We start from the raw sequence: 14,639 nt of genomic DNA, 5'->3' as shown, positions 1-14,639 counted from the left end.
AATTCCCTTACCATTTTAAGGAATTAAAACTCAGGAAGTTTTTGTCTTTTGATGGGAGAGGTTAAAAATAAGAACAATGGTTCATAATTCTGCAGCTATCCATTCAAAATGCAGAAGATAATCAAAGAAGAGGCAATAGAGAATATCTGGAAAAAATACGATCAGCATGGTTGAATGACTAAAGCACCAGTCTGAAACATTAGGAATTTAGTTTGTACTTCAGGTTTCTTCCATCAGGTGTACTGTGTGACCTCCAGCAAAGCACTAAAATTAACTTTCAACATTGTATTTTTCCTCATGCAAAGCAGAAACAAAATACCCTTTTGAAAATACTGAAAATTGGCAAATGAAAGTGTAAGCCACTTTTTTTTTTTTAAATTATTCAGCAAAAAGAAAGTACCAAGAGAAGATCTGGCTCTAAATAATGCTCTGTCTGTTTTGGGAATAAAATGAAAACTAAATCTTTTCCACATTTTAACACCATATATCTAATGCAGGTCAGATCCAAAAAAAAAAGAGCTTAGGCTCTTAACTCTTAAGTACTTTACTTTGAAGTTGAATCTTGAACCCTAAGAGACCGCGTATCCTGCCTACACAGACATATGAAAAGTTAAGCCTCTCAGACAATGTATAAATACTTGATTAAAAAAAAACGTAATCTATTTTTGCCCCTATTGTGAGCTCATCTAACATAAGACAGATCTGCTTCATAAGCAATATAACAACAGTGTGGCACTGTACCAAAGATAATGATCACAGCTGAGACACAGGTAAAGCACTAATGCTATCACAACTTGCAGAACAAAGGTGATAGGTTCAATGTTAAAATATGCTTAAATTGCCATAAAAAGAAACTACATATAACATGCAAATTTTAAAAAAGGGACACATTGTGCTGAAAAGATCACAGAAAACTATTATTAATCTGCTCATCACCTCATCTGGGCAACCATAAAAACTTGTATCTTATGGCTATCACAATATCTACTGGCAACTAGAGACAAACACACGTTTAGAAGAAAATAAGAAAACAGTGATTAGGAGACAGTGAAGGCCCCAAGAGAGTCATTTAATTCCATCTTCCAGAGGGTATGAGGATGTGATCCCAGAGGGATAAAAAGTGACAAGTTAACTAAACTAGAAGGTTCATCTTCCACTTCTTACTAAACATCTGACAAAGCTGTAGTATTTCACCTGATATCACCGAAGAAAGAAACTGAGCCTCCATGACACTAAAGTGAAAACATATGACCAAGTTGTTTGTTATATCTCAAATTCCCCAATAACTTGGATTGCAGCAGCAAACATTAGGCAGACCTATCCGTGCAAAGACGAGGATAACCAAAATGCTGGTATAACCAAGGTATAATCAGATAACACTGTTTACTGCATAACTGGCCAAGCTAACCTCTTCCTTCAAAACCACATGTTTATGATAAAAACAAGTTTCAGACAACAATGGAGTTGCCAGAACCAAGTCCACTTCCGGTTACAACAGCGCCAGCAGTCAGCAGCATACAAAAACTAATATCCACCCCAAAAAGACTTTTAACATGTTAACAGCTGTTGCTTATGATCCTGAGCACCAATAAATGCTACAGCACTACTTGTTCACATACTGCAAATTCTGTATTTTTTCGCAATCAGCAAAATATCTATCAGATATTTTGCAGATACAACCTGAGACATTTTATATCTACCATTGAGATACTCCTGCAGTATTCAAAAATCTCCATTAGTGACTCGATAAATTTTGAGTCATATAATTGATGTTAACAGAATCAATCTTGTGGCACAAGAAAAATATATCCTTCCCTTAACCTTAAATTTTTTAAATACAAGTTTCATCCCAGCACACAAAATGCTTGATATCAGCCTTTATATAAACAACAGAGCTCCAAAGGAATCACTCAATGACATTTTTAGTTTACATCAGTTATCAGCTGAATTTATATATGTGGAAACTTGCACAGAAATTTAGCTTTTAGTTAAGGGAAAAAGTGTTACAATATCAAGGCAAGTTATTGCCACATCTGACAACTTGACAGGAAAAAAAATAACAAATATGGAACATCCAAAATGCCCAAAAAACAGGTCTATCACAGAAACGTTTGGTCATTATAGGTCAGCTTGGACAGTATTGCAAATCAGCATCATAATTGTAATCACAACTGAAACATTAAAATCTATTTGTTCACAAATTTCGGAACACAGTTCCAATTCCAAAGATATACACATACAGCCCTTGGAAGACCTTAACTTTATTAGTTCTCAAAGACCACCAGCACATTCTAAAGACTTATCTGAAATTTCAGAAATTATTATTAGTCCAGGGTGAAGTTCTTAAATACCCTTCATTAATTGTTAAGGCACTGTTAAAAGTTCCTGTGATGAAAACTTCCCAAACAGAGAACAGATTATTCACCCTATAAAGGACCTCCAATCCTTGGATTTGCTCTGCCTCACTTAACAACAACATTTAGCAGATGTAGCTACCTTTCACATCTCAGAGATGTGAGAAAAAAATTGAGTGTCAATGCAGACATTAGTCTAGAGCTGATATTATTTACCAGGAACATTTCAAATACAGGCAAGACTACTGAAACTATTCAGTGGCATACTCCTCTGTACTTAACTACTTGGACATTCAACCTGTGAAGAATTAAAAAACTTTACGAAAACTAAATTTCCTGTAGATTGCCTTACAAATCATTTTAAAGGATGCCAACTATTTCTTTGGCATTTAATAAGTTACTGAGTTTTCGCAGCTGTCCCAATACAGCCATGCATTTGGAAATAAACAGAAGTCTATTTTGAATAAATACAAGACTTATCTTACACATAGCTATATTAATTTTTCTAATGTATATGAATATGACTATCTCAAACCTATAGCCATGTCTAAAAAAATGTAAAGGTAGAAGGTATTATGCTTTACACATCAGATATTTGTTCCAAACCACTACAAATGTAATTTAGCTTGATTTTTGAGAAAATCATAACTCATCAGGTATCATACCTAACCAGGTATTCTTGGTATTCTCTTTCTTTTTATTTTTGTTAATGCTTTAGTATAATTTGCATAAAAATCACCAGTCACGCAACACTTACATCTGCTGTTACAGACAATTTAGATTACTGAGCTAGAGAATTATTCTGGGTATAGTGTTATGTTTTAAACTTTACTTACTTAATATGTCTACCTAGAATTCACGTAAAAGCATTTGTCTGTTACCCATAGACGATATTGTAAAATATTAATAGTGATTTCTGATGAGGCCTGTATGAGACAATATTTATTTGCAAGAGAAATATATTTCATAATTAAAACCAAGAATCATGTAAATGCTGCGATAAAAACCTAAAACGTAAAAAATAACTGGGAGAAAACCAAATGTTTTAAAATACTGAATCTTCTGAGATCTATGACCAGTTGTAAATATTCAACCATTTATATGAATTCATGTTAATTCTTATATTCAGACAGATCATTGTAAACCTATTTGTTTTTTCAAAAGTTTATCATAATCAGACCTCATACTTTAGTTAACCATGGGAATCTTTTATTGACTTGTGATCAGAGGCTTAATATCATTAAAATTGAGATGGATACATGGATGACAACACTTCCACATTATGGTTCATTTAATGCATGTCTATATAAACAGAATAGTTAATATCTAGAAGAACAGTAAAACTTTGTAATTAATTTGTATTATTGTTACCATTACACTAATACAACATTAGATTTTGAAGCAGTTTCCTTTTACTTCTTTTCATGATAGCGGAAGCGTGCTTTTGCATTAACTTTGAAACAGTTTTCAGGTAATTGCTGAAGTCTGCCTTGAGGCATTTCTTTTTGATTCCTTATTACTGCATTGAGTCTGTTCTACTGAGATATGTTTAGTTCCATAAATAATGTAAAAAAGCTTTCATCCAAGGTTAAAGTGTGTATCTGGATTTTTAAGGTTCTGTCAGTCCTGCAGTGCAAATGATTTGAAGAATGGCTGGTATTATCTATTTAAAGGTTCAGAGATCAAGATTTCTATTCATATAGGTATAAGAATGAGAACATTAAAAATTTCTCTAACATTACTCATGAACTTGGGAAAAAAACCTGTAGTGGAAAAGGCTACTGACATGCATTAGTTACAGGAGAGGATTAAGAAGTGATAATAACGGTACAGATAGATACAAAATTAAAAATGTAAAGAGAAAGCATTAGTTTAAATACAGTCATGAAATATTCTGCAGGCAGTAAAAAATGTTTGCCAAGTAATGGACTTAGTATTGCTAAAAAAACCCGCAAACCACCACAAACAACTAGCTGTGATGATTATACACAGAATTGCACACAGAATCATTAGGGTTGGAAAAGACCTGTAAGATCATCAAGTCCAACCATCAACCCAACACCACCATGCCCACTGAACCACGACCTGCAATGCCACATCCACACGTTCCTTGAACACCTCCGGGGAGGGTGACTCCACTACCTCCCTGGGCAGCCTGTTCCAGTGTTTCACCACTCTCTCAGTAAAGAAATTTTTCCTAACATCCATCCTAAACCTCCCCTGGTACAACTTGAGGCCATTTCCTCTTGTCCTATCTCTTGTCACTTGGGAGAAGAGACCAACACCCACCTCTCTGCAACCCCCTTTCAGGTAACTGTAGAGCGATAAGGTCTCCCCTCAGCCTCCTCTTCTGCAGACTGAAAACCCCCAGTTCCCTCAGCTGCTCCTCATAAGACTTGTGCTCCAGACCCCTCACCAGCTTTGTTGCCCTTCTCTGGACATGTTCCAGCACCTCAATGTCCTTCTTGTAGTGAGGGGCCCAAAACTGAACACAGGATTCGAGGTGTGGCCTCACCAGCGCCCCAGTACAGGGTCACGATCACCTCCCTACTCCTGCTGGCCACACTATTTCTGATACAGGCCAGGATGCCATTGGCCTTCTTGGCCACCTGGGCACACTGCAGGCTCATATTCAGCCGGCTGTCAATCAACACCCCCAGGTCCTTTTCTCCAGGGCAGCTTTCCAGCCACTCTTCCCCAAGCCTGTAGCGTTGCCTGGGGTTGTTGTGGCCAAAGTGCAGAACCCGGCACTTGGCCTTGTTGAACCTCATCCAATTGGCCTGGGCCCATCGATCCAGCCTGTCCAGATCCCTCTGCAGAGCCTTCCTACCCTCAAGCAGATCAACTCTCCTGCCCAACTTGGTGTCGTCTGCAAACTTACTGAGGGAGCGCTCAATCCCTTCATCTAGATCATCAATAAATATATTAAACAAGACTGGCCCCAAACCTGAGCCCTGGGGGACTCCGCTTGTGACCGGCCGCCATCTGGATTTGACTCCATTCACCATGACTTTCTGGGCTCAGCTGTTCATCCAGTTTTTTACCCAGCAAAGAGAACACCTGTCTAAGCCACAATCTGCCAGCTTCTCCGGGAGAATACTGTGGGAGACAGTGTCGAAGTCTTTACTAAAGTCCAGGTAAACAACATCCACAGCTTTTCCCTCATCCACTAGGTGGGTCACCTGGTCATGGAAGGAGGTATCATTAAAGAATTCATAAATTTTGAGGCCTTCAATTTCTCATTTTCTATAGGCTGATGCCAGTAACTTGTACTGTGATTTAACTGGTAATCTTCATTTAGGAGACAGAAAACAAAGAGGCTAAAATGAGATGCATTGTTTTCAGAGAAATTGCAAAGATCTTTTTTTTTTTTCCTTGCACTGTTATGTTAAAAAAAAAAAAAGCCTAATACTTTTTTTTGCTGTGTTAAATGGTCATCTGTGGCAATCCTACATTCAGATGTGTGAAAGAACTGATTAAAATGGCTTTGTAGTTATGTTAGAAATTATAGACAATGTGAAGTAGAAAGTAAGACTGTGACATTGTCATCTGATATCACCTGGCAAAATAGTTGGTAAATTCTGACTGACAATTATAATAATTTTTAAAACAATTCTCATCCTCTATATCATGAAATTCTAAAATCCACTAGACCATACTTAAAAGTGTTAGAACTACTTTGTGGTGAAGCTGTACTGCTCAGTAGTAAGGGGAATGGCAAAGCCCTTGTGTCTTGTAAATATCCTCTATGAAAGAACATGAGGGATATTTACTGGTGGTGTTCTCAACCTTTTGACACAAGAGATCATATCATAAATCTTCTGTATCATACGGGTATAGGGGATAATTTTCACCTCAGCAAAACAACGGGAAACTTAGATGTATGACTGATGTACGGAAGCAGCTTATTCCTGAGGGTTTTTGCAGTAATAACGTGTTTTTAGGTTGAATCTGAAGAGTTTGCTGTTCTGAGTTGCAGCTACATATCATGGCCAGAAACCACTTTCTGTGCAAAAGGACTTGCTGGAAGAATTGAATCAAGTTCATATCATGTATTAAAGCTAGCGCTTATTAAATGCATAATTACAATTAACAGTTATTCAATTAATACATACATTACGTAATTTTCAATATGCTAACTGTTGGTACCAACAGTCTTTGTACTTGATCAGACACCATGACATGTGCACCTATCTTCACTTGTTCCTAAAGTATTATCTGAGTATTGCAACTATTTCCATTACTGAACTCTACTCAGTATGTTGAGACTAACCCTCTGCTATCTGAATTTGGTAAATTGTTTGGGTTTTTTTTTTCATTCCACATTGTCTGATACATCTAATTAACAGTCTGATCAAGTTCTACAAATAACTGTCATGAAGGCAGTCCTTAGATAAGAGATGAGGAGAAAAAGCTAAAGAATGATACGTAGCAAATGCGCTGCCTGTACTTCTTTTTTTTTTTTTTTGAAGACTTTCAGGTTTTAAAAATACAGGCACACTTTTTATATATTAATAGAAATTTATCAAAGAGCTTTGAAACTGAAATTGTTTCACCTTTGACAAATGTTAGGTAGTTTTGCTTTAGAAACACACCGTTCAAAAGACTTAAAAAGAAAAAAAAAAAAGGGAAATTAACATGGAACATTCCTATAGCATTTATCTCCACTGGTCAACAGGAACAAAATGGACATATTTTGAATAAACACATCTACAAATTTTCTTGAAAAAAAAATTGTTCTAATAGTTCACTGAAGAGGTAAGTTATCAGAACAGTAGCATTCTTTTCAGGAAAGTAAGAATTAGAATACAGTTGTGATGGGTAATAAGTAACCATTTCCTTTTCCTTGTTAAGTAGAATATGGTTTGCTTTTATAAGGCAGAAGAAACTAAATATACAGTTAACCCAAGGAATTACCTTTTAAATTTCAATTTAAACTGCAAAAGATTAGAATGGCATCATAGGTAATACTTTTTTGGTCCAGTTTCCTGTTCTTGGAACGGTAGCAATTTTCAGGTCTTTCTGTTTTTTAAATAGTTCTTGGATAATGATACATGAACTTTACTAAATATTCAGTTTTAAATGAACTTTTTGAATAATTTAATATTTTAAATTTGTGGGGTTTTTTTCCATCACAGTGATGTAGATCATTTTTAGTATCTGCCACTCTTAGGAAATTCTGCTGAAATATTGTGTGGAATGATTGCTGGAGGTAATTTAGGAATTAATTTTATATTAAAGGTACAGCATTGAAGAAATCTTCAGGGTGGAGTGTGGCGAATATGCAAGGAATCCATCCCACAGAAGTTCCCTAGGCAACCTTAGATGTTGGCAACACCAGGGGAGCTTGGTGCACTGACTCTAAGAGAAACTACATGGAGGGTGGAGCGGAGTGAAGACACTGCGGCCAGGCTCTGTGATAAGACGGGAACTGGAAGTTACTATGGAACTGACAAGCTGCATATTTACTACCCTGAGCTGCATATTTACCACCCTGAGCCAACAGTCTGTCATTTTTTGACAAAATACTATCCTTTGGGTGAACTTTGCTCATTATAATCTCATTATAATACCAGAGAACACACCTCCATCCCAAAGCTACCCACCTCCAAGGTGCGACCACCCCTCACTGAGCTTGCGCTCTGAATTTTTCTTAGTCTATACCTTTAAAAGTAGACGAGAAACTTTTACACCAATTACAATAGAGGTATGTATGACTAGAGTCACTCAAGCTCCACCTGTAAGGACAAATAATATAAAAATGGCTTAAGAGAGGAGGGACGCCAGGGAAGATACCATCGCAGACCACCTTTGACACCTGGGATCAGTCAACAGGCTGAGCCTCTCTTCCCCCCCACAGGGACGCCTTTGGGTAAGATTCGAACACTTGGTTATACCGAGTGCTTCCCCGGGAAACTTAGAAATCTCTATAGAGTTGCTTTATAACTTAACGCGTTTGTAGCCAGGCTATATTACTCACATTCTTGGTATCTGCACATGCTTTGCAAGCAGTAATTTTATCACCGGCAATCCAAAAGAACTTGTGTATCTGTTGCTTCAATAAACTGCACTATTCACTAATCTAGCCGTGAGAGTTCTCATTGAACGCCACCAAATCCCTTAAGTGTGGCCGTGCTAGTTCATGGAACGCGACTAGACTGAAAGTGTGCAGTGTTACGAGTGTATCCGTAATCGTGAGAGTTCAATACATTGAATGGGACCGGGCTTGTAACATCCTGGCGGTGTTACGAGTGTATCCATAATCGTGAGAGTTCAATACATTGAACGCGACCGGACTTGTAACATCCTGGCAGTGTTATGAGTGTATCCGTAATTGTGAGAGTTCAATACATTGAACGCGACCAGACTTGTAACACATAAAAATTGGGCATTCCTCAGAATCTAAGCCTAGCTGCCCCCAGCCCCTCTGATATCTGAGGACAAGCTGGAATGCAAGGGGGTTTATTTTCTGCCAGATTGCTTTGCCCTTTAACGCGACATACTGTTTCTTAAAAATACATTTATTTTTGTAAGTTTGACTAGGTAGAAAAAATTTTGGTACAGAGGCATGACCATTTTAAGTCAGAAAACTGATGGCTTACATTAGAAAAGGAAAAAGAAAGTTTCTTAGTGTGTATTATTTTATAATGAAAGAATTTACCTTGACAAGCTGGGACTGGAACATCCCATGAGTAATAACCGTATGGAGACTTCCTGCATACAGCAGTACTTTTCCCAACGAGCCGAAAACCTCTATCGCAAGCCCAGCGAACCATACTGTTGAGCTGTCCACCTGTCTGACTGACAATGAAACCATGTGGAGGGGACTCTGGAGTACTACAGTAGAGAGCTTTAAACATAAATAATGAATAAATAAAAGATGCATTTAGAACCCAGATGACAATTCTTAACAAATTCTTGTTGAATTCAGTGGACATCTGATAACAAGCTGAGAAAAACGTCACTAAAAATTGCTGTTTGTTGTATCCTGATCATACATGCATTAAGCAATTTCATTAAGTATAAAGGTAAAATAATAGGGCTTTATAAGGGTTTCACATTTTAGCAGACTCAAAGGAAATATAGTGATAGCTCACTTCTATAACTGTTTTTTTTTTTTACCATCTTCTTTTTTAAACCAAGTAAGCTACAGAATTGTAGTTCATGATGAAATTTATTGCAATTGTATAAATTTCAGTAGTATACTTTTTGTTTTTAAGAAGGAAATATCAAGGACACAGTGCACATAATTCTATTCAAATAATCTTTTCCTTCTGGTTCTAAATAACTTATTTCTTTCAAGTTCTGTGATACAATGAACTGAAGTGAACTAGGAGACTAAAATAGATTTTAATCATATTTATGAGTGTCACTATAAATCCATGTCAAAAACATTGAATCTGCTTTTTTTTTTGTTTTTTGTTTTTATTTAGAACACAAAAAGTCCTACAGAACTATTATTTGGATACTATGAAAAAAAATTCATAAATCTTTATGAGAGCAAAAAGATCTTTAAGATATATAGTTGTTATAATCTGAAAGGATTTTTGTACTTTAAGTCTCTCTGACATTAAAGATTGTTTACTTATTATACTGTCATTGTGCTTATATTCATTTTAACTCCCTTGTTCATGAAGTCCATGAGTACAAAGTCACTCGGCTTTGGCTACCTTGCCAGAAGGGACTTAGAACCTGGTAGCCAGTTTAAGACAAATGTTGTTTGTTGTTGAATTTAACTTGGTCTCTGATTGTTTTGCTTCAAGGACGAGCTAAGACTAGTTAACCAAGATGGCCATTTTTCCATTTTGTAGAAAAGAAAATTAAGTTGGAAGTTTGTTTCCAAGTGCTTCATTCATGCTTTGAAGAAATGTTGGTAACTATTGGTATCTATTTTCTCAGGCAAATAGAAAAGTGCTGCTTCACTTGCTCTTAAAGCTTTTCCGTGTCCCATGACTTACTTCAGGTCAATGGTTTTCTCAGGCAAAGGCTTCCTCTAATAAGGATGGAGTCATGTGGCTGTTTGTTTCCTCTTCATTAAAGCAAGCAGTTGAATCAGAAGCACTGCCACATCTTTCAGAGCACATACTATAAAAATATTTTCTTCCTTAAACTAAATTGCTCCTGCCTTATACTCTTGGAAGAACCAGAGATATAGACACCTCTACTTCTTCAGTGTGTAAAAAAACATACTGGTATTTTCTGAGTGATAGAAATCACTAGTAAATACTTCTGTCTACCTCTCAATATTTCTATCACTGCCAGTAGGGAAAGAGTTTTAAGGACTTTCTCTTCTTCACTTTTAACAGATCGAACAGGTACTAAAGGCAATGAAAATAGGTACCATATAATATTTTGTGTCTAGTCAAAGTGAGTTTTATCTAGCTATACAACAAACATTTTACCTCTGAGAAAACTGTCCTCTCTTAAAGGGAAAGATGACACTGATACTGTTTTACAGACTGCTGTGAGCCTAATTATTTTTCTGCAGTAGTGAAGTAGCCAAAAATTGAGTGAGGAAGAACAAAAAAAAAAAAAATAGCAGAAAGAATTTTGTATTTATTCTCTATTGCTTTCTCCACTTTGTAAAGTGAAATTGTTTTATGCCAATAACTTCTCTAGTATCTACGGATACTATCCCCAGTACTTTTCATTCTGTGTATTTCATGTCTTTGGTCATGATAAAAAAATCAAATATAGATTTTGTGTAATTGCTGTAAATTGCAACAGATCTACTTTAGCTTGATTAATTAATATTATTGTCCTGTAAAAATGGATATTATATAATAATATTATAAATGCAATTATATAAAAAGCAATCTTTGTTAAGTATCATCCTCACACACCATTCATAAATATGTTCATTCAAATTAATAACACACACAATGTTGGCTTTTTTGACATACTAATTGATTTGCTGCTTCTGTTGAACCTTAAATTAGAGTTCAATCCTCCAGGGTCTCACATTTTTCCACCTTATAGCTGCTCGCTCCTGCCTTGTTGCTACCTCTTCTTCTGTCCCACTAAAAGTGTTGATGAATTACATAAAGATCCAGTACGAAGAACAGAGGCACATGAGTGCAAATAAATAATGGGAGGGAGAAGGGGGAAGCTGCTTCTTCCATCTTTAGTACTGGCTTATGTCATTTTAAAGTCCTGTGAAACATTTGCTTAGATCTCTGCAAAGCACATGTTTCATATATCCTATTTAGGGTACGTGGGTTTTTGTTTTCCTCACAAGATCAGTATCATCAGGTTCATATATAAAAAAGATTGGATTTTCTTTCAGTCTGGGCAATTAATGTTACAAAATATAGCTTACATTACCCTTTTCACATGAATAAATATGTTCCATATTGAAATTTTATACACATGAAAGAAAGTCTGATTTACATACCTATATATCTTATCCTGAAACCTTTTTTATTGGTGCCGTGATCTGCTGACCACCGAAGAAATACTTCATGGCCATTGCTGGTTATATTTAGAGAAGACGAATAGTCCCCACTGAGAGAAATGAGCAATGGGCTATGACTATTTGGTCCTTGATACAAGGAAGGAAAAAAAAACAAAAAGGAGTTACAAAGTTTAAAATAACATACAATAAATTCTATGCATACAATTAATTTACATAAAAAACATCTTCCAAGCAAATGGTAAATTAATCTGAATTAAAAATGGAAATTGACATTACATGTTACACACTAGAGAGGACATACATGTTCAGGAACAAAATTATTTCTAAAAGTAATTGATGCAGTACAATTTTGAAACACAGTAATCCAACAGTTCTTTTTAGCACAACAAATCCAAATAATTGCTTATTTAAGATTTTTTTATACTGACAAATTATGGTATGCATAAACAATAGTGATTACACAGATACAATGTAAATATACATATATATTGAAAAAGTATCATCTAAAGTTGTGCATCCTTATAGTTACCATCAAACACCTCAAGTATATCAAATTCCTTTTCTGTCTGGAAGAATTCAAAGAACATGCTGATATTATAACCCTTTTCCACAGTAATGGTCCATGCACACATCTGGAGATTTGGGTAGCTGTCAGGATATCCAGGGCTCAGTATTACTCCTGTTGAATCCAGACGCATTTCATTGGCTGGACAGAGCACTGTGAAACAGAAAGATTGGTAAAAAAACCTAAAGCCCACTATTTCTGTTTCATGTGATTGGCAAGATTTTCCTGAGTTTTAAAGGTCTGCATTACTCTTTTTATTTCCATAAACACAGAAAAACTGACAACATTTTAGAAACAAAATCAGTTAGTAGAAAAAAAACTAAAGTAATATTTATCTTGAAGATAAGCCCTGCAACCCTCAGAAGTTATCAATTCATGACATTTTTCTTCTTTCATTCTCTAGAAGATAAGATACTATTGTAGGCTGTGCTTAGGTACTAAACTGTTGCATTGTTCAAAAAGTGAACCACAGACATTTTTTTTTCCCTCAGATTACTATTGCTGTCAGTAATAATTACAGGTCAAGTCTTGCACTGAATGCAAAACTTGAAGACACTATTATTTTTGGTTGTCAGATTCTAAATAAAAAATAATAAATCCCTCCCACAATCTGTATAAAGCAGCACTTAAATTTTGAGATCCTCAAGTTCCAAGAATGTTGATGTACCTACACACAATGTAAGCACTATTCAGACATGATGCCTTTTGTCTAGAAAATAGAAGACAAACTTCAGGCTGACATTCTGTTGCTCAGTAGGACTCAATAGGAGTAATTAGACAAGAAGATGACCTGTGTTAATCCAGCTACCTAGTTTTTGGATTCATAGAAACCTCAGAAAATGCTAGTTTATTGCCTTTACATGCAATAAAAAAACACTTGAAATTCTATTTTTCCTTCACCACACATAATACAGTTCCATTTCTTTCCTATCTCTTACCAAATGAAGCATCAAAGAAGAGTTCTTAAAATCAAAGCCTATGACTAGCAGTCAAGACATTGGTGTTAGAATCCTGAATAATCTAGAGAATCTCAGGCTGACTTTGGGCAATTCATCTAATTGCTCCACCTTTTAAAAACAGGTACAACAGTTCACCATATGGCAAACACTTTCTGAGGAAATCAAGATCAAAATAGGAGGAAAAAAAAAAAAGACAATTTCTGCCCTACTTAAAAGTAAAAATCCAAATATCACCCTGAGAGATATATATGTATATATATTTATTTTAACTCCATATTCCTCATCATCCTTCAGTTCTTTGGTAAGCAAAACAGATATGTAACTGTGTCATAGATATTATGTGCATACTGAATCTGTATCTACAAACCACTTCCTTTTTATTAAATCTGTGTATGAGAGGTTTTTGGTTATACATTCACATTTCTAGTGAACTCTCAAGTTCAGACAACCAGATACTTTCCTCCTTCTAAAACAGAGACAAACTATTTCCTTGATGAGTAGATGTAAGTCAGCTAAAGAAGAAATTCTAAAAATCTGAAGTTCTCAGTTGCTGACAACTTTCTTCCCAATTTTAACTCTAGGAAATAAGAAAAGGAACATGCTTTACCCTTTTCTCTAAAACATTGCTGGGAGATGCTAGACGCCACAACATGAGAGTGTTTCCTGCAGGGATAAAAGAAGACACCTGCTCCATCCCTGCTGACTTCTTCAGCAGGTATTGCCTACCATACCTACACCTTACTCTAAAGAATTCTTTTTTCTTATATTCCACATCATATTCTGAAGTTATTAATCTTCCACTTACAGCTGTGTTGAAAAATACATAGCAGGTCTGGCTATTCTTAATTGTCATAGTTTCAGGAGAGATAGAGGATACTAGCAGGATAAATGTTACTTTGTAAATAAGTTACAACCACTATTTAAAGCAGCTGCTGAAAATGAGCAAAATGGTGTTTAAAAGTGTGAAGAGGTTTGATTTTGAATTTATCTGGATTCACTAGGTCTACACAGACTAGCAATCTCATTAAATAAAAATATTTGCTATTACCATATTATTGGAACTTTTTTCAAGAACTGTTTTTGCTTCATGATATATAAACAAGTGCCTACAGTTTATTCAGAATTCAACACTGCTAAACATGAGCCTTAAACTCTGTTTTTCATATTCACAACTAAAGCTTATGTGAAAGTGAGTTAGTACTGAGCCATTACAAGTTACACAAGAAAATTATAGGAACTTATATTTCTTAAGAACACTGAAAATAATATTGGCTTATTAAATACAACAATCAGATTTTAATTGGGAAAACGACATCAGACTACGAAGAGAGATAGAAAACACGGAA

At 35.6% G+C, this 14,639-nt stretch overlaps 1 protein-coding gene across 3 annotated transcripts in view; it reads right to left on the bottom strand.

Annotated features, from left to right (window-relative positions):
• The window catches only part of CSMD3 (CUB and Sushi multiple domains 3), a 731,455-nt gene that overhangs the window by 87,179 nt on the left and 629,637 nt on the right, over positions 1–14,639 (bottom strand). For all 3 annotated transcript variants that reach the window (XM_059815714.1, XM_059815715.1, XM_059815716.1), the window contains 3 exons: positions 12,299–12,487; positions 11,749–11,895; positions 9,016–9,204 (listed from right to left, as the gene is read on the bottom strand). In XM_059815714.1, the coding sequence (XP_059671697.1) occupies positions 9,016–9,204; positions 11,749–11,895; positions 12,299–12,487 (525 nt within the window). The remainder of the gene's footprint in view (positions 1–9,015; positions 9,205–11,748; positions 11,896–12,298; positions 12,488–14,639) is intronic.

The sequence above is a fragment of the Gavia stellata genome, chromosome 3, assembly GCF_030936135.1.
Source record: "Gavia stellata isolate bGavSte3 chromosome 3, bGavSte3.hap2, whole genome shotgun sequence".
NCBI lineage: Eukaryota > Metazoa > Chordata > Aves > Gaviiformes > Gaviidae > Gavia > Gavia stellata.
This window is presented reverse-complemented; position numbering and strand designations above follow the sequence as displayed.